The sequence below is a fragment of the Ustilago hordei genome, assembly GCF_900519145.1.
Source record: "Ustilago hordei strain Uho2 genome assembly, contig: UHO2_contig_01, whole genome shotgun sequence".
In the NCBI taxonomy this organism is placed as follows: domain Eukaryota; kingdom Fungi; phylum Basidiomycota; class Ustilaginomycetes; order Ustilaginales; family Ustilaginaceae; genus Ustilago; species Ustilago hordei.
The window spans coordinates 1,043,674-1,069,360 of NW_024545270.1; the positions used below are offsets into that span (position 1 = coordinate 1,043,674).

At 50.5% G+C, this 25,687-nt stretch overlaps 5 protein-coding genes and 1 non-coding gene across 6 annotated transcripts; 3 read left to right on the top strand and 3 right to left on the bottom strand.

Moving 5' to 3' along the window:
- Positions 1-1,066: 1,066 nt before the first annotated feature.
- Positions 1,067-1,152, bottom strand: tRNA-Trp(CCA). The gene has a single exon. It is a non-coding gene; the product is annotated as a tRNA-Trp (tRNA).
- Positions 1,153-1,386: 234 nt separating this feature from the next.
- On the top strand, positions 1,387-2,217 carry UHO2_00332 (uncharacterized protein; the record flags this gene model as incomplete). Its single annotated transcript, XM_041556951.1, has 1 exon — positions 1,387-2,217. The coding sequence occupies one exon, from the start codon at positions 1,387-1,389 to the stop codon at positions 2,215-2,217; it is 831 nt and encodes a 276-aa protein (XP_041412885.1).
- Positions 2,218-2,390: 173 nt separating this feature from the next.
- On the bottom strand, positions 2,391-3,080 carry UHO2_00333 (uncharacterized protein; the record flags this gene model as incomplete). The annotated part of the gene is made up of 1 exon (XM_041556952.1): positions 2,391-3,080. The coding sequence occupies one exon, from the start codon at positions 3,078-3,080 to the stop codon at positions 2,391-2,393; it is 690 nt and encodes a 229-aa protein (XP_041412886.1).
- A 10,011-nt stretch (positions 3,081-13,091) lies between these two features.
- UHO2_00334 (uncharacterized protein) lies at positions 13,092-15,005 on the top strand (the record flags this gene model as incomplete). The annotated part of the gene is made up of 1 exon (XM_041556953.1): positions 13,092-15,005. One exon carries the CDS (start codon positions 13,092-13,094, stop codon positions 15,003-15,005), a length of 1,914 nt encoding a protein of 637 aa, XP_041412887.1.
- A 666-nt stretch (positions 15,006-15,671) lies between these two features.
- Positions 15,672-16,778, top strand: UHO2_00335 (uncharacterized protein; the record flags this gene model as incomplete). Its single annotated transcript, XM_041556954.1, has 1 exon — positions 15,672-16,778. The coding sequence occupies one exon, from the start codon at positions 15,672-15,674 to the stop codon at positions 16,776-16,778; it is 1,107 nt and encodes a 368-aa protein (XP_041412888.1).
- A 197-nt stretch (positions 16,779-16,975) lies between these two features.
- Positions 16,976-22,417, bottom strand: UHO2_00336 (uncharacterized protein; the record flags this gene model as incomplete). The annotated part of the gene is made up of 1 exon (XM_041556955.1): positions 16,976-22,417. One exon carries the CDS (start codon positions 22,415-22,417, stop codon positions 16,976-16,978), a length of 5,442 nt encoding a protein of 1,813 aa, XP_041412889.1.
- Between the last annotated feature and the right edge of the window lie 3,270 nt (positions 22,418-25,687).

Consider the following 25,687-nt stretch of genomic DNA (forward strand, 5'->3'; position numbering starts at 1 on the left):
ACCCTTATGTGATTGAGAGCACATCCCCCCCCTGTGTGGTAACCTGCTGCTTGCTCCTGAGCTTGGTCCTCTTCTTGGCTAAACTTGGACCCCCTTTAGCACATGGGACCCTTCCTTGTGCCCTATCCTACCTTTGATGATGGAGGCCTTTCCTACCAAGCCTCCCATTGCCTCCTTGTGTCCTGTTGGTCTGTTCTGTACCAATGGGGCTTTGTGTGACATGCTTTGGTGAAATCAACCCAATGAGCATATTCCACTTGATTTCAGCAAAACCAATCAGGAACCCCCAACATGGTTGATTTCAGGGAAATCAACCAGAGACCCATCTTATGGTTGATGTCACATTTCATGCACCTTTTCCTGGGTGCACCACATCTTCATCTTCATCTTGGATCTTCCTGCACTGACCTGATCTCCTGCACAGGTCCTGTGACACTGCCTTGTCCATGAACAGCACACCCCTCCAATCAGTGGAGCTGTTAGCCTTGGCCCATTCTAGACATTTATGCTGGTTTTTGGCTGTCAGAAACAGCTTTTGAAGCACAATCTGGCAGTTAATACTGGCCCAGTATGCTGCTTTCCAGAGCTGTGTTATTGGAATGCCACCAAGCAATGCTGACAGCTGTTGCCATGATAAAAACAGGTTTTTGAGTACCTCACACTGAAGGTATCAGTCTGAGGTAGCTGTCCAGGAGCACAGACAGCTGGATTGTGCTTTTGTTTCAAAGGTACCATGCTCCTTAAAGTTATGGATGGTCTTGTGAACTGCTGTCTTGGAAATGCCACTTAGCTCCATGATTCATCAAATTGGCAGCCCAGTATCATGCATTTCAATGATTGAAGCATGCTTGCTTGGAGAGAGCTCATTGCCACAGACCATATTGGTGTTTGAAGTGTTCTTGATTAATATGATGGTAGTGCTATTGCTCAATGACAACAACAACCCAAATGCAGGATAACCGGCTAAATCGGGAAATTACCCAATTGTTCTCAAACTTATGCACAGGGACTGTACACTAGCAGCCAGACAAGAAAGCTTTGGACAGGCAGAAGAAAAAATCAAACATGACCCCAACCCGATTTGAACGGATGACCTTTGGAAAATTCCAATTAGGACTGGAAGCCAACGCTCTACCGCTGAGCTATAGGGCCAGTGTACGATCAAATTGGTTACATATACATATATGTTCCTAACATAGTTTGAACGACTGTGTCGTTCACGGATTTCGGAAGTCTCGCCCAAGCCAGGGTCAAAAAAGTCAATTTGGAAGATTGGCTCAGCTTGGAAGGAGCGGTGTTCACTTGCATACGGCTCCTTTAACCTTCGCAAATCCCCTCACACATTAGCAAGACGACGTGCAACTGCATCATATCAAGGGAAAAAAGATGAGTGCATCAGCGGCAGCAGCATCAGCAGCACCACGAGTGCTCTACCGGGGCCCGCCTGGCTTGAAGAAAGCGATCTACTACTTCATTGGGACCGTCTTCACAGGAGCTGGTTGCTTTCAGGGCTTCCTCCTTACACAACATCTCAGCTGGCCCATCTTCACACGAGATCCAGAGAAAACCAAGTTGGCACCGCCGATGCTACGATACACAGCAGGAGCTGCCGTCGCTGTAACGGCTGGTGGATTGGGAATGTTCTTCTTCTGGACCCCGTCGCGACTTGGGACACGGGTGACATTATACCCAGCTACATCACAGATTGGCATTCGAACAGCAGCACCACCATTCCGCGCCTTTTTGCCTCCATCCATGCGCTCGCGAAGAAGCGCACCGCTCAACCCGAAAGATCAGAGTGAACGATTCCATCCACTGGATGCACTCTACCGACGAGACAGGACATCGGCGGTCGAGATCGAAAAGTTCGCGCAGGGCAAAGGCAGGCGTGTAGCATCAGCAAGTTCGAGCAAGCGACAGAAGGTACCATCATCCCTCTTGCTGGGGGAGGACGTCACATTTGGATACCAGCTCGAGGCCGCACCCACACCGCTTTTCAAGACGAACGCGAAAAATCTGTACACCCAGTACTGGTCGCGATTCAAACTCAGTCTCCGTGGCGAGACGGACTGGTCTAGGGTTGCGGGCGAACATGAACTGACGCCAGCTGAGAGGACAGCAAAGAGTCAGTTGCATTCCAAAAATCCTTGGTTCTTGGACCGCAAGAACTTTGACAATCTGTTCCCAGCCAGGACCTACGGCTCAAAGTCACAGTAAAGTGTCCGCTTCCGGATCAGATCGGATTCTTAGCGCAGCACCTCTCTTGTCATCTATCATATGTGGTTTATCACAGCAAACGCTTAGCAATACCGCTTTCTAACGTACTGCCTTTGTACGGACTTCGATGCTGTGATTGTTGCTCATTGTATTGAAGAAGAGGAGAATGCGGATCATTGCTCTTTGACGTACTTCTTGTACTTTTCGTACAACTCTTCGGCGCGCGGACAGCCGGCAAAGAGCTCGCGGAGCTTGCCTTGGTTCAGATATGTGTGATCGTTCCAGTGGAAGCCCGGCGTGACGACTTCAGAGATCAGGGCGCCCACCCTTGATCCGTCTGCACTTGCGTTTTCGGCTGCCTCGCGATCTTCCTCAGGAACCTCGCTGGCCTTCCACCAACCCCCCTCTACTAGCAGTTGTCGCACCTCGCCCTTCGCAATGTCATCACCCATCACTATCGTCTTCGTGAGTAGATCACCGGTTTCGTCCACGAGACCTTTGCCGAGCGGTGCTCTGGCAGATATGAGAGTGTACTTGGACCTACCTGCGTGGTGAACGTGCATTGTGGACGACTTGTTGAGGTGCAAGACGCCGATGTCGCTTGACCAGGTCTTGAACGGATCAGGCTCATCCGAGTCCTCGGTGTGGGAAGGCCTGTCGGGGCATCCAGGGGACTTGTGGCATAGTAGATAGTAGATGCAGGTAGCAATGTTGCGCTCCTCGTCATCGGAAGCGAAAGGAGACTTCATCTTCTCCTCCATCACAAAGGTGACCGCATAGTAGCCGCCTTCTGGATGAGGTTCCAGTTTGTAGTGTCGAATCAGCTCCTCGTTTGCCTGTGGGTAGTAGTACTGTTGCGGCATATTGGATGGTGCCAAAGAGTGCTGTCCAATGATGTCCAGAGAAGGAAGGCAGACTGCAAAGTGTCGATATCGAAACGTTATGTGTCTCCGACCTTCTTCTGGACCCTGAATCATCAAACGTCTGGAACACGTGCCGATAGGCAACGTCGACCTTGAGAAAACAGATCTTCAGACGCTCAGTTTTGGCACAGAGACTGATTCGTTCAGCTCGATTCACAGCGCTCGGTACTATCTATTACAAACAGGTCAGAGCAGCATTGGAGGAGGCTCATGAAGCATGCTTTAGGACGATTGCTTTCAGCCGGGAATGAGAGCAAGTCGCTTCGGCTCGTCCCGTCTGGACTCAGTCGCACGAAACAAGAACAAAAACTAAGTGGATTGCAGGCAAGGACCTGTGAGGTCCTCGAAGCTTGACAAGGAGGCTCCCAGCCTGCCAACAGCTGCAGTGTCACCTGCACAGCGGACAGTCGTCACAGCAGAGGAGCCAAAGGCTCCACCAAGCTTAGAGGACTGGGTCCCACCAAGAGGGACCTGTAGGGACAAGTGGTCCCTGCCAGGTCAAGTAGAGGGCAGCAGCAACCAATGTGCATCACTCAGCTGCTGAATGGTCAAAGTATTGGCAATAGCAGTCTGAGTTCCACTGACTGAGAAGCTTGATGGTGTCTGCATCAATGCCCTGCAACACTGCCCAAGTGGCCACCCCTTGGCAAAAGGAGTGCCCCATGTACTGAGACATGTCCAGCCCAAGGCGAGCGAGTGTTGAGCGAAGGTGCTGGAGGAAGGTCAATTGAGTGAGGGGTTTGTACCCATCATGAGGCCCAAAGAGAGGAGTGTTGGGCCTACAGATGATAGGACAGAGGAGGCAGAGCATGGCATATGGGCACTCCACCCTGCCAACTTTGGGGACCACAAGGGGGGTCCCAAGCCTGAAGGGATTGGTCTTGGATGCTGGGAGGAGGAGTATGGCATAGTCAGCTTGCTGCATGATGGACCCAACCAGCAACTGAGCTGGTGACAGCTGGTTCCAGGTAACCTCGCCGCATCACAGGAACAGGCGAAGGAGACAGCAAAGGTGTTGTCAGAGGCCGCATGCCTGAAACCTGATAACTGTAGTAAAAATGTGTCTACTGTCAGCGGTCGCATGGCCAAAACCTGAGATCGGTAATAGAGTCGTGTCTATTATGAATCCTGTCAAGTTATGTGACAACACTTTGTCAGGGGTCTCGCGCCTGAAACCCAGGTCGGTCTGTCGAGATACTCAGTGACTATCAAACTGTGCGACAGCTATTGTCTCAGTATTGGTGACTATCAAGTTGTGCAGTGACAGCAGGTGGCATTCGTTGTATATACTATTGTAGGTTTCGGCTGACCTCTGTGGACACTCTGTTCAGGGGTAGCTCGGCACGATCAATATCAATGCTTTGGTTATGATGACACCAAGGTCTGGTGTGAGTGTTGATGATGATGAGGTTGATGTCGTTGGTGATAAGGTTGGTGAGTGTTGATGATAATGAGGTTGATGGTGTTGGTGATAAGGTTGGTGGCATCAACACGAGTGTCCAGTGTGTTGACTTGATGCTTGAAGTGACCCCCGGACCACAGTGGACTACTGCCTTCGGTTCTATCTATATCCAGACCGCTAACCTGCTATGGGCGCCTTCAGACATCAGGTAGTGGTGATACAACACACACACTACAATGAGGAGCAACCTTGATAGATTGCTGCTATGCTGACTGTAACTAATGAGTACTTATGTTTCTAAGTATTGACTAGTTGTATGGTGAGTAGAGTGGATGAGGATCCACTCAACCTATGATGATGAGAAAGCATGGTTATATACCTCTTCTCAGCATCGCTAGCGATGCTGCTCCTGCTCTCTCTCCAGAGAGTACCTTCTTCATCGAGTACTGCTCAGGGGCCTCTCCTGCTTGGCACCCCTGTGCCTCTTGAGTGGTGTCGACTCCTTTGACACTGCTCCTCCTCCTCATGACCTGGTGTCGACTCCTTCGACACTGCTCCTCTTCCTCAGGACCTGCCTGCTAGTGTCCTATACACTGCTCCTTCTCCTTTGACCAGTGACAGTTCCTTTGGCTCTTGTCTCTCGAGCCCCTGAGTGGTAACCATCTGCCTGCTCCTTGAGCTTGGTCCTCCTCGTGGCTGTGCTTGGCCCTCCTTTGCATGTGAGTCTGTAGGAGTCCATGGTCTCCATGGAGACTGCACTATGACCATGCTCTCTACTGATCTCGACTAGATCTTCGATACCTGTGCTCCTTCCATATGAACCCGTGACCCTCCTGCTTCTTGAGCATCCAGGCCCATGACACACTTGTGGTATTGCAATTCTTGGCAAAATATGTAGTAGAGCCATCTCTATCACTTTTCTCACTTGGAACTGCAGTAAGGGTTTTGCTATTGCAGGTTTCAGCTGACTGCTGTGGACACTCCATCCAGAGGTAGCTTGGCATGATCAATAACTGATATGAACTTGTACTGACACCAAGGTCTGGTGTGAATATGATTGCTGGTGGTGTCAACACAAGTGTCCAGTGTGTTGACTAAGTGCTTGAGGTATCCCCAGACTGCAGTGGACTACTGCCTTCAGTTCTATCTTTATCCAGACCACTGGTTTGCTAGGAACTGCCTTCAGATGTCAGTGAGTGGTGATACAACACACATGCTACAATGAGAGGCAATCTGCTTGATTGCAACTATGCTGACTGAAACTAATGAGTACTTTTATGCTTGAAGTAATACTAGTTTATATGGTGTAGAGTGGATGAGGATCCACTCATCCACCTATGACAAGAAGGTATGCTTATATACATCTTATGCAGTGTCGCCTGTGACACTGCTCTGGCTCTCTCTCCAGAGAGTACCCTCTTCGTCAAGTGCTATACAGGAGTCCCTGTAACATCCCCTCCATCCTTACCTGAGCTGTATGTTGACCTCTTTGACACAGCTCATCCTCCTCATGACCTGTACACTGGTGTCCATGACACAGCTCTCCTTCCTCCCACCAGTGACAGTTCTCCTGGTCTTCATCTTGTGACCCCCTGAGGGGTAACCAGCTGCATGCTTCTGAGCTCAGTCCCCTTCTTGGCAATGCTTGGTCCTCCTTCACATGTGGATTTTGCCATATGATTGTCTTTCCCACTGATCTCTGTGGAATCTGCCACATGATCACTACTACTACTGATCTCAGTGGAATTTGTAATACTGCCTTTGTTTGTGCAGATCTTGCTGGGATCTGTCATAGCACTGTTTCTACCACAGATCTCAATGAACTCTGCTGCAAACCCCTCGATCTGCCCAATTCCATGATTCCTGCACTCCCTTCATATGAGTTGATGGATCTTCTTACTTCTTGCGCATCCAGGCCCATGACATCTACTACAGATCTTATTGAGATATGTGGTAAAAGGCTGTTTATTATTATTCTTGCTGAAATCTGTCATAGAAGGCTTCTATGACTTCTCTTGCTTGAATATGTGATAGCTTGATTGTTATTGCAGGTTTCAACTAGCCACTGTGGACACTCCATCCAGAGGTAGCTTGGCATGATCAATAACTATAGTTACATGGTGAGCACCAAGGTCTGATGCTGATGATGTGGCTTTGACACAAGTGCCCACTGTGTTGATTGAATGAGAAGTGATCCCCAGACTGCAGTGAATGACTGCCTTCAGTTTCTAATGATCAAGAGAGCTGGACCACAGTATGAACCACCTTTGGTGTCAATTGATATCCAGACCACAGTCGGTACTGCCTTCAGATGATGTCAATGAGCAGTGATACAACACATGCGCTATGTTAGATGCAATGCTCTGCAATTGCAACTGTTGACAGAATACTAACTATACTTTCTGTGAAGCTATAACTAGTGATATAAGGTGTAGAGTGGATGGCGATCCACTTGACTATTACGATGAGGAGCATGGTTATTGTAAGCGGTCGCGCGCCAGAGACTAGTTTTGAGTGTTATTCGATCCGTATAGATGGGATTGATTAAGGTCTACTCGGTATGTTTCGACTAAGCGTAACCAGACGTCTGTCATGGGCCTGGATGCACAAGAAGTAAGAAGATCCATCAACTCATATGAAGGGAGTGCAGGAATCATGGAATTGGGCAGATCGAGGGGTTTGCAGCAGAGTTCATTGAGATCTGTGGTAGAAACAGTGCTATGACAGATCCCAGCAAGATCTGCACAAACAAAGGCAGTATTACAAATTCCACTGAGATCAGTAGTAGTAGTGATCATGTGGCAGATTCCACAGAGATCAGTGGGAAAGACAATCATATGGCAAAATCCACATGTGAAGGAGGACCAAGCATTGCCAAGAAGGGGACTGAGCTCAGAAGCATGCAGCTGGTTACCCCTCAGGGGGTCACAAGATGAAGACCAGGAGAACTGTCACTGGTGGGAGGAAGGAGAGCTGTGTCATGGACACCAGTGTACAGGTCATGATGAGGAAGAGCAGTGTCGAGGGAGTCGACACCTAGTTCAAAGAAGGACAGATAGGAGGGACAAGGAGGAGGGGCAGTGTTGCAGATGATGCTGCAGGCATGGTATATAATCATGCTCCTTGTCGCAACAAGTGAGTGGATCACCATCCACTCTACACCATATAAACTAGTTATTACTTCAAGCATAAAGTACACATTAGTTTCAGTCAGCATAGTCACAATCAAGTAGATTGCCTCTCATTGTAGTGCATGTGTCATATCACTGCTCCCTGATGTCCAAAGGCAGTTCATAGCAAACCAGCAGTCTGGATAAAGATAGAACCAAAGGCAGTAGTCCACTGCAGTCCAGGGATCACCTCAAGCAATAGTCGACACACTGGACACTCATGTCGTTGCCACCAAACAATCATATTCACACCAGGCCTTGGTGTTAGTACAACTCATATCATTATTGATTGTGCCGAGCTACCTCTGGACAGAGTGCCCACAGTGGTCAGTCAAAATCTGCAATAGCATAACCTCAATCACAGATTTGAGCAAGTAAAGTCATAAGGACATTACTATGACATAACTTGATGAGAATCGCAATACCTCACACACAATCACATATCTCGACAGGATCTGTAATAGAAGCGATTCTACTACAGATCTCAGGTTTCAGGCATGCGACCTCTGACACAGGATAGGTGTCACAGGCGACACCAAGCGAATGCATAAATACTCTCATTCTACTATAGCATACAAGTGGATCCTCATCCACTCTACTCTATACTTTACTTACTCTTTACTTGACTCATAGTTACATATCATTGCAATGACACCTCAAACGTGTGTGTTGTATCACTGTCGGACATCAACTGTAGGTGGTGTTCCTCAACACCTGCAGTCCTGTTCCTTACTGTAGGTGGTGTTCCTCAACACCTGCATTCCAGTCCCTTACTGTAGGTGGTGTTTGCTCAACATCTGCAGTCCAGTCAGTTATTGTAGGTGGTGTCCAACACCTGCAGTCCAGTAACTCCCATCCTCTGTAGGTGATAGGCATACCACAGTCCAGACAATGTTAAAGAGCATTAGCAACAGTACTATGAACACTCATACTGTAAAGGAGAGTGTATTACTCTCTCTCCAAAGATTAAACAGACATGCTGCACAACCTCTGAATGAAGTGTTCAAGGTGGTCAGCTGAGACCTACCAGTATGAAGCTGTCTGGTTACATTTAGTCAAAACATACTGAGTAGACCTTACTCAATTGATCTCACCAAAACCAATCAGAAACACCCAACCTGGTTTCAGGCACATGATCACTTACACTTGGTTTGGCCCCTGTAAGCAGTCATGTGCCAGAAACCAGTTTGGGTGTTTCTGATTGGTTTTGGTGAGATCAATTGAGTAAGGTCTACTCAGTATGTTTTGACTAAATGTAACCAGACAGCTTCATACTGGTAGGTCTCAGCTGACCACCTTGAACACTTCATTCAGAGGTTGTGCAGCATGTCTGTTTAATCTTTGGAGAGAGAGTAATACACTCTCCTTTACAGTATGAGTGTTCATAGTACTGTTGCTAATGCTCTTTAACATTGTCTGGACTGTGGTATGCCTATCACCTACAGAGGATGGGAGTTACTGGACTGCAGGTGTTGGACACCACCTACAATAACTGACTGGACTGCAGATGTTGAGCAAACACCACCTACAGTAAGGGACTGGAATGCAGGTGTTGAGGAACACCACCTACAGTAAGGAACAGGACTGCAGGTGTTGAGGAACACTGCCTACAGTTGATGCCTAATGGTGATACAACACACATGTTTGAGGTGTCATTGCAAAGCTCTGCTATTGCAATGATATGTAACTATGAGTCAAGTAAAGAGTATGTAAAGTATAGAGTAGAGTGGATGAGGATTCACTTGTATGCTATGGTAGAATGAGAGTATTTATGCATTCACTTGGTGTCACCTGCAACACCTCTCCTGCTCCTCCTGAGGGGCCTTTGCCTCCTCTTGACACTCTCCCTTCTGCTGGTGTCAATCCCTTTGATGCTGTGCCTCTACTGCTCACACCATGTATTGGTTTGTGTGATACTGCCCCTTTGCCTCCATGCTCTTCTTTGCCTGGTGATGTGTAATGACCCCTGCAACACAGCTCCTCCTCCTCATAGACAATCCCTGGTCTTCTTGACACAGCTCCTTCTCTCTTCACTGGCAACCATCTTCTCAACCTTATCTTGTGAATCCTTTAACCACATGTTGGGCCCTATCACCAAGCCCCTTGATCATGTGGTTGCCCCTGTGCTTGGTCCTATGTGGCTGTATGCACATACCCCTTGAGTGGTAACCATCTGCATGATGCTGAGCTCAGTCCCCACTCCTGCATGTGGTTATCCCCATGTGCTTCTCCTCCTAATGCCAGTATCCTCCTTCCTGAATCTCCCGATGCTTGCTTGTGATGGCTGACTTGCTGAGAACATGCCAATCAGGCTGATTCTGATTGATCCTTGTGAGATTAACCAGGATCCTGGAGTGTGGTTGATCTCGCAAGTCATATGCACTACCAACCCAATTAGATCGTCAATTCCCAATGATTGCTGCAGATCAATTTGGCGCACACTTCATATGCTGACCCTGTGACACCAAGGATGAACTCAGAGACAGAGGATGGGGGAGATGAGGTAGGGGGACGAGTCGCCACTCAGATAAAAGCGGGAGTGGCCACTATCCAGGATGAAGCAGCTCCCACCTGCAGGAAAGATGAGGAGCAGCACTAAGGAGCGACTTCACAGACTAGCCAGGAAGGTCAGGAGGAGCTCGAGGAGGAGGGACAGTGTTGTAAGGACTCCCTGGAGCAGCAGCAGTGACACAGGCAATGCTGGGGGTCATGCCCATATAAGGGGTCATGCTGCTCATAACAAGCCAAGTGGATCTCCATCCACTCTACACCATACATAACTAGTTATCACTTCAGCATAAGTATACATTAGTTTCGAAGTCAGCAAAGATGCAATCCAGTAAGATTGCATCCATTGTAGTGCATGTGTTGTATCACTGCTCACTGACATCTGAAGGCAGTTCATAGCAACCAGTGGTCTGGATAATGATAGAACTGAAGGCAGTCATCCACTGTGGTCTGGGGATCACCTCAAGCACTCAGTCAACACACTGGACACTCATGTTGATGACAGCAATCTCAATCACACCAGACCTTGGTGTAGTCACAATACATTCATTGTTATTGATCATGCTGAGCTACCTCTGGACAGAGTGCCCACAGCAGTTAGCCAAAACCTGCAATAGCAAAACCACTACTACATCTTTGGGCGAGAAAGGTGATAGAGACTCCTCTACTACATATCTCAACAAGAACAGTAATACATCAAGCATTGTCACATATCTCAACAGGATTCATAATAGATGCATTTCTATTACAAATATCAGGTTTTGGGCATGTGACCGCTGACACCTGGATGCTGAAACGGCCGGAACGGAACGTCAGAACCATGTTGTTAATGTCTTCTCGAGTGTTTTTCTGGTGACTAACCCATGTGCATCCAGGCTGGTAGCCAACCTTGACAGCTGCCTCATCTGTGAACAGCACACCCCTCTGATCAGTGGAGCTGTTAGCCTTGGCCCATTCTAGACATTTATGATGGTTTTTGGCTGTCAGAAATGGCTTTCAAAGCACAATCCAGCAGTTAATACCAGCCTGGTATGCTGCTTTCCAGAGCTGTGTTATTGGAATGCCACCAAGCAATGCTGACAGCTGTTGCCATGATAAAAACAGGTTTTTGAGTACCTCACACTGAAGGTATCAGTCTGAGGTAGCTGTCCAGGAGCACAGACAGCTGGATTGTGCTTTTGTTTCAAAGGTACCATGCTCCTTAAAGTTATGGATGGTCTTGTGAACTGCTGTCTTGGAAATGCCACTTAGCTCCATGATGCGAAGCACACCCTTCTTTTTTTTTTAAGAAAAAAAAAAGAGGCGTAGCGCAGCCCAGTATCATGCATTTCAATGATTGAAGCATGCTTGCTTGGAGAGAGCTCATTGCCACAGACCATATTGGTGTTTGAAGTGTTCTTGATTAATATGATGGTAGTGCTATTGCTCAATGACAACAACAACCCAAATGCAGGGTAACTGGCTAAATCGGGAAATTACCCGATTGTCCTCAAACTTATGCACAGGGACTGTACAGGCCTCCTTCAAAAGTGCTGCAATGATCGGCCAAAAGTCGGGTGGTGAGAGGGAGGGGAGATCTGTAGAGAGTAGTACTTTCTGCGAGATCAGTCTGCGACGTGTCCTTGCCAACATTTTGAAGCCAGTAGAGCACTGCAGCCTGTTGGTTTCTAGCCATGTTAGTCGGGCAATGGAGACTTCGTCGTCCAGATGGTGATGTCCGTAGGAAAAAAGAACATACAGACTCGCTGGCTTGACAGGAGCTTGAGCTCACGCTCACATCGACGTGCGAGAAGCCTCCATTTGGTTGTGTCTCGGCGGAGAGTCCTGCTCTGTGTGCTTGGATCCAAAGATGGTCAATTGATATGCGAGTTCCATCATAGCTTTGTGTTGTAATGACATCGCATGCCTGATTGAGTCTCAGGCGTTCACGAGAATAGACAGACCGATCAGGTGTCCCAGGTGCTTCGAGATGGAAGTTGCTGATTCCAAAAAGGGCCTCGGGATCCCCCCGGTCTTCGTAGCTGCGTTGGGATATATTGAGTAGTAGAAGCAGGATTAGGATGCAAAATCCGAGCAAGACAATCTGGTTGCAAAGCCACCAGAGTTGCATGCCGAGGCAGCAGCCTAAGGCGAAGAGTAGATGCTCTGAATGCAGCCGGAACATCGCAAGCTTGCTATCCTTCCTGAATCGAGGGTCGAAGGGGAGTGGTGAATGGGTTACCTCGGAAAACTTGCAACATCGCGACAAATTGTCCTATCTTGAGTATATAAGCTTTTATCATAAGTTTGACCGTTCACAAGGCTCGCTTTCGTCGAATGGAGAGACTTCATTTGGGCAGATTTAGCCACCCGGGATAGAAAGCTCTTCAACATTGCCTTACCGATGGCATTACCACGGAGCAAAGGAAGCTGCAAGAGCGACAAGCTCGCTGCACAGACTTGAGATTATAAATTGAAGGTTCTGTACGCCGAACTTCTGCGCCATGCACGAGCACAGCTGTAGCGGTGGGTCGTAGAAGGATGGAGCGCGGCGTTCTTTGACGTCGACATGTTAACGCTTTGTTCTTGCTGCGAGGTGAGATATGTTAGACCTTCAAATCTTTCGCGGCAGCCCAAGTTTTTATTCGGACCAACACCTCCACGCGCTCAACACCAACGGAAAGCGCAATCGAGGAGAGTAAAAGGGTCCATCTAGCGCTCTCACTCAGCACACTCCAACACATACTTCTTTGACCAGCATCACTATCACTATCACTATCACTATCACTATCACCATCACCACCAATACGACCAAGCCTCTTCTCGCTCGTCAGAAACTCTCTTGTGATCCTCCGCAGCAAGACAGTACTCAAGTGATCTTCACCAGCAGCCATGGCAGCGCAACCTCCGCCGGCCGGCAGTGCCCAGCAGGCGCACCCGCTTCGGCCTTACTATCAGCCACCTGAGGACTCGGTCTTCATCGCTACTGCTCCCCGTTTCAGCACCACTGGCATCCCGGGCGCTGCCTCTCGGTCTTCTGCAGGCGCCTCTGCCGGCTCATCATCCAAAGCCTTCGGGGCCGCTACTGCTCCCATGAAACCAGACTCGAACCGATACATCTCATCGAACGATGCAAAGCCCTACGTTGCAACCACATCAACCGGCGGCTTTGGCGAGGCAGACATCAGCATTTCAGACATCTTCCGCGCCCTTCTCATCAGCGGAGCACTCCAATGCACTAGCACTTGCCTTGCCATGCCCTTCGAGGTCGGTAAGCTTCTGCTGCAAGTGCAGTGGGTGCCCAGGGACGATGTTTGGCTGCAGCTCACGCAACAAGCAGCGCTTGCACAACGACGCACAATCACAAAGCCACAGCAGACAAGACCTCCACATGAGATCCAGGGCAGCGAAGAGCCTGAAGCTTGGGAGCAGGAAGTTGCACCCGAGGCTAATGAGTGGGACGACGAGGCCACCGCTCAGGATGCTGAAGCGGAAGAGGAGATGATTGATGCTGAAATCTCAGATGAGGAGGACGTCGATGCCTACTTCCGTGATGTAACCTCGAGACCGACTCGTCCGGATACTTTGCTCTACTCCGGTTGCAAGAAGAGACGCATGGTGGATGCTTCCGGCTATGTGATGCGCAAGAGCGTGTACGACCAAGGCGCGCGTCCTGAGTTTGTGATGCCAGTCATAGTTAGAGGAGGCGTATGGGAGATGATGAAAGCTGTGGGCCGTGGAAAGGAAGGTTGGCTCGGTCTCTGGAAGGGTTCGCTGACTTCCTTCGTTCTTGAGGTCACATCATCAACAATCCAGCCTTTCGTCTCTTCCATTATCTCATTGTTCGCACCAACAGCGCTATCACCTCTGCCGCTCGCGTATGCGCCATACCCATACAAGACGCTTGGTCTGTTGCTCTCGTCACACCTCATCACCGGCATTCTCGTCTCGCCACTGGACCTCATCCGTACGAGACTGATCGCTCAAAGCACTCTACCAGCTCATCGCAAGTACAGTGGACCTTACGATGCCATGCAGAAGACCCTGCGTGAGGAGGGCGGCTGGAAGACCGCCTACCTTCACCCCAATCTTCTCATCCCCACCATCCTCGATTTCACATTGCGCCCACTTCTCTCGCTCGGCGCACCTCTGCTCATCGAACATACGCTCCGACTCGAACCTAACACTCACCCGATCAGCTATGCTATCGCAGAACTCGCCATCTCCACCGCCTCGCTTTGCATCACCCTCCCGATCGAAACTGTGCGTAGGAGACTGCAGCTCCAGATCCGCAAGCCATACGGCAGCAACGAGGCAGAGGCCAGTACAAGCTCTGCTCGGAAGATCACCAGCGCTACACTGCAACAGCAGCAGCAACAACAGACCGGCTTGACACCTTCGCACGGCGGCATCACACTCATCACAGGCAATGTTGGTGTGCGCGGTCTGCGTACTTGCGTCGAGACCCGCCCGATCGCATACGTCGGTGTTGTCGAAGCCATCTATCGGATCGTCACTGAAGAGACCGTGGCGACACACATGGGATTTGCGAAACCCGACCAGGCTTCTTCTTTAGCAAGCGACTCAGGAGGCGCAGCGTCAAACGACGCGTCGGGATCGGCAGCGGGCCAGAATCCGATGGTCCAGTCAGGCATTTTGGCGGCAAAGACGGGCTACTCTTCGCTCGGTGGGTTACGCTCGCTCTATCGTGGGTTCGGCATGGCTTTCAGCGCCAATCTCGTTGTGTTCATGTTGACGCTTGTCAGCGGCGAACGCGCTGGGCCTGCAGGATGGGCTGAAATCTAAGTTTCGATGCTATCCTGATGCATTCCACCACTCTCCTCTTTTGAGTTTGTCTGCTACATTGCGCTCTCTATCGTGTCTACCTAGCTTCTTGTCGCATAGTGTAATTGATCATTCGTACTGCAGTAATGCCGCGAGAAATATTCCTGGGCGACGAGCAAAAAGGCGTGGAGTGATCCCTGACTGTGAATGGTGGGTTGTTCCTGAGTTCGGACGCGATGTCAACACGAGCGTCCCACCTTTGATATTTAGGCCTCGAGGAAGTCTTCGGACTCGATACTGTAAGCGTGAGTGTGGGCTGAACTGAGCTTTGTATCTCAGTCTCCACCAACACTCAGGACTCTTTTAGTGTCTCCCACCAAAACGTCCTCAGTGACGCTGCAAAAGTTGTCATGTACGGGAATGAAATGGCTCTAATCGGTTCCACTTTGATGAGGTGGAAGCTTTTTCCCATCACAGCCCCGTGTGGCTTGCCTTCCGTACGTCACTTTCCGTCTCGCCCTTTCATCAACCTCCTAGACACCACCACCATAAACTCGAGCAGGGCTCGTTGGCTTCCTTCAAATCATCAGAGCTTTGGCAGCTTTGACTCACGTTCCTTTTTATTCTCGATAGCAAGCTCGACAGGTCTCGAAGCTCTTCCGCCAAGATTTGCAACGCAACGGCATCATGATTGCTCGATTCACCAATCTCATTCTGGTAGTGATTGGTATCGCCACTGGCGTTCTATCGTACAAGCTGTCGTCAGACGATGGACAAGCAGACATCGGAGCCTACCACGTCCAACCTGGTCGATGTGCTTCCGTCGAACGTCGCCTGGGCCGTACAAAATACGATTACTTCTTTCACTCAGACCCTACTATCACCTCTTTCACTCCCGGCACCCCTTCCAATCCCTCACCTCCACCGCCTCCTAGTAACGGCGAAGCAGGATCAGGTATCGAACAAATGGACGCGACCGCACTCTGCTCCTTCAACCCTGAACTAACCCAAGGTTACGGAGGAGGATTCGACGAGATGAAGCTCTACCTTGTCTACTCTCGCTGTCTATACGGTACAGAAACGATGCGTGTATTGTGTGGCACCACGAATGCCCATGGGAAGCCTATTGCTAGTTATAACGTGGTTCAAGCGACTTGTCCAGCAGGAACGAAATGTAAGAATTTTTGTGCGACGATGCAGAATCCTTCCCTTACCAGTCCATTTGCTGCGAAACAAGTGCAGCTGGCTCAATGTCTTCCGATTGATCAGTGGCAGAAGCTGACGGATATGTACAAGCCGAAATCCCCGCCGTCGCTCTCTAATGCTGCTCCCGGTGGCGGCGGGAATAGAGCGGATGCCAAAGTGGATCCGAAAGTGGTGGAGAAAGTACCCGAAGGTGATCCGACAAAAGATCCAACGCATGTCGATAAAGATGGTACTATTGCTGGGAAAGTTCTCTTTCCCGCGCATGCTTCTCCGAAAACCGATGACAAGGCTCCACCTTCACCTCCATCGAAGAAGGAAGAGCAGGAACCTGCACCTTCGCCGCAGCGAGATGCACAGCAAGGGAAAAAACCAATTACAGTGGGACATCTACAGGTCGGTGCTGGATCCGCTCCCAAGCCCGACCCAAAGAAACCGGAGCCACCTGCGGCTGCGAATCCGAAGGGAGATTTCGGGCCCCTCGCTGCCGGACATGGCCCTACAAACCCTATCTTGCCACTGGAACCATCAGGTCAGAACCCACAACGACTATTGGAGCGCCAGAAAGCTCCCACGGAGATGGGCTTCTAGGCCGGTCGTCCTACTTCTCCGCATCACCCGCCTTGCTCTACGTTCTTGCATTCTCGTCCTTCACTTTTGCATCATAGCGCAAAGTTTGCTTTCATTCTTTCGTACACTTCTTTCAAGAGGCCTGCGGCCCATTTCATTGCACCATCGAAATTTTTAATCTTTCCCAATGTGTTGCATTTGCTAAGGCGACAACCTGATCAGATCGGCAAAACCGCAACAGCAAGCTCGTCACCAATGACCGAAAGAGCTTTTGCAGCCAACTTCCTCGGTGCTGCCTTTACCATCGCATCAGCGCCCTTTCCTAGGCCGAACACATCTTGCGTCGTTCCGACAACTCCCAGCTCCAACCCAACGTCTTTGAATGCTTGAGCCATCTCCGCTGTATCAGCAGGAATGATTGGAGGTAGTGAAGTGCCAATACAAGCTAGCTCCGACGAAGGGCCTGCGGAGGGTTGCTGAACCGATACGAGCAGCAGCAAGCGTCGGAAAGCAGAGAAGATGTGAGCACGCTCTGACTTGTGCCAAGCAGTCACCAAAGTGGCTTTCTTAGATTCGTCGGCGTTGGTGGCAGGACTACTGTAAGTATCAGGCGAGAGCTGCAGTTCGAGATATCTCTGCAGGACGTAGTTAAGTTCTTCTTGTCGAATTCTATGCATCGGGATCATACCGCGAATCTGCAGGTCTCGAGCAAACGACAGTAGCACCTCTTCGCAACGTGAGATCAAGTGACGAAGCAAGACTGTAGCAACTCTGTGATGCGTCCGTGATGCGTCTTCGGTCTTACTGATGGCCTTGTGGAACTCGGCACAGCAGCCGAGGAACAAGAGGTCGAAGCACCAGTAAGCGAACCGCTCGCCGGTCGTTTCCACCGGGTCATCTACTCGCCCACTCGCAGGACAGCTTTCCGTCTTAAAGCTATACAGCTTCGAGCCCAATGCCAGTGCGCGGCCAACCCGCTCAATGAGATGATCCGGCACCTCGCTTTCGCCCAGGTGAGGCAGAACAAACTTCTCGATCGTGCTGAGAAGGAAGAGACTGAATCGCTCGTCGAGATCCTTGACGCTCTTTGGCAAGGAACTTGCCGAGGATGAGTCAGCAAGGACTGCAGCTTCAATCGCGTCAACGATCTTGGTCCACAGCCGTTCTACCGTCGTGGCATCGAGCTGCTCCTTCTTTACTCTGGCGTGTAGCTTGGAACAGCAGCGTGCGAGGATACGGCAGAGTGTCAATGTAGCCAGTTGCCACACTGGTCGTGCCTCTGCTTTGCCATCGGTCTTTGAGCTGGAGTTTGGACTGTCCGGACAATCGTATTTGAGCTTGATGGGGATGACGAGAGCGGCAAGCAGACTTTCGAATGCGCCACCAGCGTAGATGCTAGCTTCGTCTTCATGCGAGACAAAGACGCTGAAAGCCTCCTGAATACTAGTGCGAGAGAGCCAAACAAAGGTGGGGCCCTTCTTTGCTTGATCAGTGCCCGAATACGCCAGGCAAATACATTCTGACAGATCCGAGAGGATGAGAGAGGGGACACCTTTGACGTCTGCAACAGATCTGACTGTCGCACGAGCTGCCTCTTGTACGTTGGTCAAGCCCGACTTGTCTGACATGTTGTCCGGACTGTGCGGATACGAGACACAGCCCTTGAGGCTGATAAGTAGCGTCTCGATTCTCGACTCGTCATAGTTGGCTTGCAAGACCCTATGGATTGGTTGGAATGCCTGGATGTATGCGAGGAGATTCTTCTGCGTGAAGTGGAAGGTTGTTTCGTTCTCCTCTCCAACCTGATCCTGACCTGCTTTGGGTTGCTGTGCGCCCATGCTACGGATGTATTCGCCGATCTTGATCCAAATCTTCCAAGCTTGTTCCCAAGCGACCGTGATCTTTGCTCGCACATCATCTTCGGCCTGCGCCCCTTCGTCCATGTTGGCTGACAATGAGGAGGTGAAGCACTTCATGGCCGCCTGCGAGACTTCAGCTGGGCCTTGCAGGAAGATGCGTTCCGTCAGTTCGAGCAGTCTCGTCCACATTCCTTCAAAGTCGCTACCATAAACGAGCTTTGTCAGCAGATAGGAGCGGACAACTTCGCCGAACTGCGTGAGAGCCAGGCTCTGAGACTCTTGCCATTGCTTGAGCTCGCTCGGGAGGACACCCATCATTTGGGCTTGTCGATCTTGCTTGACGGTCGACTTCGTCGTCCCACTTTGCAGGTCAAATATTGAGGCGCCCAGCAACTTAATGAAGGGAAAGATGATTGTGATGACGATCTCTTGCCACGCGTCCGGGGTCAACATGTCACCGTACTGCTGAAGAACGCGGAAGAGGTTGGAGATGGCTCCGTTGCGCACTTCAGAGCGCGTGCTCTGCGAGATTGAAAGAAGGCACTGAAGCAGGAACAGCCACAATGGCTGTGCGTCTGCATCGACCATAGCAGCGCTCCCATTTGCGGACTTTGCCTTAGCCCGCCCCGCCATCTCTGCGGTGACGCCCCACAGGCAGCCATTGGCGGTAAGCGCAACGTTAACATCAAAATCTTGGCTACCAAAGTCGTTGAGGCAGCCGCAGCATCTTTGAATTTGTTCAAGGTCCAGTGCGGTGAGGAAGTTGGAGCAGATGAGCTGTAGGCACGAGAACCCGACCTTCACCAAGGCTAGTTGTACCTTCTGTCCAGAGGTGGAAGATGGTTGAGCCGTCTCCGCGCTCCTCTTGTCCTCCTTGCAGGTTGCAGAGCAGATGTCAAAGATGGTCTCCCAGCCGTAGACAAGGGAATGGCCGAAGGCCTCGAGTACTCTGTTTAGATTCTCGACCGTAGCGGTCCGAACTTCCATATCGACAGCTGAAGCCCTTCTACCACCCAGCACTCCCGCGCTAGACAAAATGTGTAACGCTTGCGTTTGAAGGCGCAACCTCTCGTCCTTTTTTGATGTCTCTGCAGCTTCGGACATGGCTCCGTAGGCCAGCTTGTTGCCGATTTGCGAAGCTTGCGTGCGCCATGCAGGTGAGAGACCATCATTGGTAAGCGTCTCAATGAGATGTTTCGTGACAGCATCCCAGCCGTGATCTGATGGGAGCGAGCAGAGTCGTCGAGCATTGAGCGTCGTGACCGAATTCAGGCATGAGAGCGGATAGAACTCGACAGCAGCCTCAGTCGATGTGCGACTCTTAAAGTCAGATGGACGAGGTGAGCTGGTCCCACTTTCTGCGTTTGCCGAGGCCGTGCCATCCGCTGATGCCTGCATCGCATCTGTGCTCAAACGACAAAGAGATACGATGAAGTGTAGAAAAGCGCTGTCCTCCAATGACGCGCTGTTCTCAAATACGCTCTGGATCTGTGCTTGCAATCGGTTGGGAAGCAGATCCGCCGCGTTGAGGAGCTGAAGCTGGCTGCGACCGGAGCGTGTGTCAAGTGACATCATGGAGCTGTGGGTCAAGGTAGAGAGCGTTGCCCGATTGTTGCGACCTGCAGCATCTTCGTCTATCGTTTCGGCTCGACAACTTTCGTCCACAGCTTGCATGGACGGGTTGATGGACGCTAGTACAGCCTGAGCGTTACAAAGCCCGCTGAGGACCGGATACCAGAAGGGTCCAAGTGCTCCAGAAAGATAGTAGGCGACCTGTACGAATGCTCTTAAGCATGCGAGATTGCGATTGGACATCTTGCGTGCACTTGTCGGGTCAGCTGTAGTGACACGCAGCACAGCAGCCGGTGTCGCAGGGTCCCAGCCCGGCACGGCGAGACAGATGAAGCGGGTCAGGATGACGTCGCGATCCTGCACAAGCTCGAGTGCGCCAGTTACATTGGTGAGATTGCGAAGCGCCAGCAGAGTCTCTTCGAAGACGGAATCGGTGCACTTGACGCGCAAATAGCGTGCTAATACATCGCTGAGAGACAGGGCTGAGCTTCTGAGCATGGCCTTTGTGAGACGTAGACCCTGCTGTTCGCTGGCGTTGCCAAGACCATCAATGTCGGCGTCTTGCATCGCTGGAGGTGCTGGAGCAACATCTTTGGGGCGGGAGTTGACGAATCTCGAGTAAAGAGGGAGAGCGTACGCCGCCATGGACTGAGTGAGGAAGTGACACGATTGAAGCGCAAGAAGCTGCAGGTAAGTTTTGGGCAAAGCTGTGGATGCGGTGCTGGGTGCATCGATCTTGTCCAATTGATCGATAATCTGCACTGGTGGCGAGCTCGCGGAAGAAAGGCTCTCTGTTCCATTGGATCCTGATGATGCAATCATACCAGACATGGCGGCACTGGCGACGCCGGCTGCTGCCTCGTAGAGACCACTGAAGCTGCGATCGATGCTCGGACGGACGCGGCTACGACGTGGACTGTCAGGAGATTCTGTGGAGCCGGAAGCGCTTTGCATGGATGCTTGGAGAGCAAAAAGCTTCTCGCCTCGAAGTAGCACGCTTTTTAATGTCTCGACGAGCTTGGCAAAAACTGGCACAGAGCTTCGATCCTGGTCGTTGGCATCTGCAGTGGCGTTACCCGAGTCGTACCATGACCAGAGGTTTCGAAGAAAAACGTCATCGAAACAAAGGCTGCGCAAGACCTCGAGAGCCAGCACTTGCTGCCAAAGCAAGGGGTGCGAGCCTCCGTGAGCAGCTACCTCTTGTGCAGATGGGTTGATGGTGCGAAGAAGAATGGAGAGCAGAATCTCGACCTCGAGGATGAGATCCGAACTAAATTGGCGCAGCAAGAGGAAGAGCAGGCGCATGAGGCGGAGATAAACTGGGAACGCAGGAGGTTCGCTCAGACTCTTGATAAGTAGCGGGCATACCTTGGCGCGCAGGAGGAAGAGAAGTTCGGGATGAGAGCTGGACTGCGTCCTCGGGCCTGGAGAAGAGGCAAAGAGACGATGGTGATTCGAGAGGACGCTCTCGATGAGCTCGAGTGAGAATGTTTTTGACAGCGAGTTCAGTGATAAGAAGGTAGCGGGCTCGGCGTTTGCAAGAGAGCACAGATCTGAGAAGACGAGGTATGCGTCACGCGAAGAAGGGAATAGCGTGACTGAACCATCGGGAAGGTCGACCGACATAGCAGCCAAAGGCGCCAACGCAGCTGCTTCCTCGCCGCCACCTTTGATACCATCGAGCACGTTGTCTTCTTCCTTGACCTTATCGAAGACTGCCATCACGCTCTGTCTGAGCGTTGCTGCGGCTGTTGAGCTGACAACAGCAACCTTGCTGCCTTCATGCAGCTTGAAGCCGAGCATGAGTGTGTTGGACAGGTCCGCATTGTGAAGGGTTGCGTACGATGTTAGCAAAGCCGAAGCGATTTGGAGGACCTTGAGCTGAACATCTACATCACTTCTGCTTGGTGGTGTAAGGAGCTTGTTGAGGGTGACGACGATGGTGGGAACGGCTTGATCTGGAACGAGCTTCTGGAGGAGAATGCGCTGGAGCAAAGCCATAGCCAGCGAAATAACCTTGGTTAGCTTTGTCTCGCAACTCAGCAGGACAGGTCTGAGCAGCGCATGATCCGATGGCGGACTGTGATCATTGCGAGATGATGCAAGGAAAGCATCTGGTTCGGACTTGAGCCGAGCAAGCACAGCATCGGTAGCTTGCTTGATTTCGGGATGCTTCCGTCTCGCCTCGGCACCCAACGAGATGAGTTCTGATGTAAGCAGTTGAGCCATCTTTATAAGTCAATCCCGATGAGATGTTGCCTTACATCCAACAGTGCGTGATCGTGCTCGATAGCTTCGACTTCGACTCCGCTCAACGACGCTGTGCCCGCTCTGACCCGGAGACTCCAGGTGGGTTGGCAGAGTGGACGAAGTGGATGTTCGAAGGCCTATCCTCAACGGATGAGCATTGCTAGTGAAAGCTTCTGGGCCTAGGCAGAGATAGCTGAATGCCTTCTTGGTGTTGAAAGTGTTGAAGTGTGTAGCGAACCGTGCATGCTTCTAGGTGTTCAGACCCTCTCTTTTGGTGTTGGACTCCACCTGTCGTCCACGTCTAGGTACTTCTACCGAACCCTGGTAACCACGTGACATGAAGTCATGTGATGTGATCTGTGGTCTGAGATTTTTCCAAGTCACCTTGCAACTGTTGGAGATTGCGATCTAGTCCAATCTAGGAATAATGTAGATCAGATCTGTAGAGGATTGGGCAGAGCAGATTCAGTTGGCAATCAGGTAAAGTAGATCTGATTGGGATCAGGTAAGGCAAATCAGACAGGGAATTGGGCTGAGCTGATACAAGACAGAGATTGGATGCAACCATGTCCCACTTGTTGCTACACACTGTCATTAGGTAGGATACACCCACAGTCAGGCATGTGCCACACATTTCTATATAAGTCCAGCAGGGAGCTTGAGGCTCCCACCACATTCACTTCTAGTATGTCAATATAGTATAGTGTTTTGCTCTTTAGCTTGAACACCGTACTTTGGCTGATATCTCCCGATTGTCAGAGGTTGTGTGCCTGAAACCCGATATCTGTAGTAGAAAGATAACTACTACCGATCCTATTGAGATCTGTGGTAAAAGACCTTTATTATTATTCTTGCTGAAATCTGTTGTAGAAGCCTTCTATGACTTTTCTCACTTGAATATGTCGTAACTGATATCTATTGCGGATTTTGACTTCCCAGCCTGGCTCACACGGCCGTAAGATGAGGTCAGTCGGTTGATGCAGAAGACAATATGGAGGTCCTGTTAGATTGCGGGTCAGCGAGGTGGCTCGCTGGCTCAAAGGCTCCCAGCCCACTGTCAGAGGTCGCACACCTAAAACCTGATATCTGTAATAGAACTGCATCTATTACAAATTCTGTCAAGATATGCAACAACACTTGAGGTATTACAATTCTTGGTGAGATATGTAGTAGAGGTGTCTCTATTACCTTTCTTGCCCAAAGATGCAGTAATGGTTTTGCTATTGCAGGTTTTGACTAACCGCTGTGGACACTCTGTCCAGAGGTAGCTCGGCACGATCAATAACAGGAGGATGAGCAGTATGGCAGAGGCCATGTGTCATGGGACTGGATGAATGTGCAGGGAGAACTGGAATCATATGAAGAGACCATGCAAAGCAATCATGGATCAGGCAAAGAGAGAGTTCTGACAGAGCTCAGTGAGATCAGTAGGCTTGAGGCTCTATGACAGAACTTGTTGGGATTGGCAGGAGCAAGGTCTTACTACAGAGTTTATTAGGATCATGTCAGGGGTCTCGCGCCTGAAACCCAGGTCGGTCTGTCGAGATACTCAGTGACTATCAAACTGTGCGACAGCTATTGTCTCAGTATCTGTCTTGATGAGCTAGTTGGTTGGTGACTATCAAGTTGCACAGTGACAGCAGGTGGTGTTCATTGTATATACTATTGTAGGTTTCGGCTGACCTCTGTGGACACTCTGTTCAGGGGTAGCTCGGCACAATCAATATCAATGTGTAGGTTATGATGACACCAAGGTCTGGTGTGAGTGTTGATGATGATGAGGTTGATGGTGTTGGTGTTAAGGTTGGTGGTGTCAACACGAGTGTCCAGTGTGTTGACTGATGCTTGAGGTGATCCCTGGACTGCAGTGGACTACTGCCTTTGGTTCTATCTATATCCGGACCACTAACCTGCTATGGGGCACCTTCAGACATCAGGTAGTGGTGATACTACACACACACTATGATGAGGAGCAACCTTGATAGATTGCTGCTATGCTGACTGAAACTAATGAGTACTTATGTTTCTAAAGTATTGACTAGTGGTATGGTGAGTAGAGTGGATGAGGATCCACTCGACCTTTGATGATGAGAAAGCATGGTTATATACCTCTTCACAGCATCACCAGCGATGCTGCTCCTGCTCTCTCTCCAGAGAGTACCTTCTTCATCGAGTACTGTTCAGGGGCCTTTCCTGCCTGCTTGGCACCCCTGTGCCTCTTTGAGCTGTGTCGACTCCTTCGACACTGCTCCTCCTCCTTGCTATCCTGCTGCTTGTTTGGCACCCCTGTGCCTCCTTAGTTGTGTCGACTCCTTCGACACTGCTCCTCCTCCTCATGACCTGGTGTCGACGCCTTCGACTCTTGTCTCTCGAGCCCATGAGTGGTAACCATCTGCATGCTCCTTGAGCTTGGTCCTCTTTGTGGCTGTGCCTGCTCCTTGAGCTTGGTCCTCCTCATGGCTGTGCCTGGCCCTCCTCGCATATGGCTCGGTCCTCCTTTGCATGTGAGTCTGTAGAAGTCCATGGTCTCCATGGAGACTGCACTACGACCATGCTCTCTACTGGTATCGACTAGATCTTCGATACCTGTGCTCCTTCCATATGAACCAGTGACCCTCCTGCTTCTTGAGCATCCAGGCCCATGACAGATCAGTAGAACCACACTTGTATGACAGATCTCATGGAAACTGGTTCAAAGATGCTTCTCTCACCAATCTCATGATAGGAGGACAACTGACAAGAAAGGGGCCACCACCTGATGAGGTGGAGCCCTACATGACAATGAACTTAGCATAAGAAGATGGGCACCATCATCAGGAGCAAGATGAAAGGGGGTGCACACTGCCACTGGTATGAAGTGGGGGTGACCCCTATCAATGATGAAGTGACACTAGGACTCCCTGACCACAAGAAGGAGCAGGAGAGGCAGTGCTCGAAGAAGAGGATACACCTTGTCACAGGACCTGCACAGGAGATCGGGTCGGTGCAGGAAGATCCAAGATGAAGATGAAGATGTGGTGCACCCAGGAAAAGGTGCATGAAATGTGACATCAACCATAAGATGGGTTTCTGGTTGATTTTCCTGAAATCAACCATGTTGGGGGTTCCTGATTGGTTTTGCTGAAATCAAGTGGAATATGCTCATTGGGTTGATTTCACCAAAGCATGTCACACAAAGCCCCATTGGTACAGAACAGACCAACAGGACACAAGGAGGCAATGGGAGGCTTGGTAGGAAAGGCCTCCATC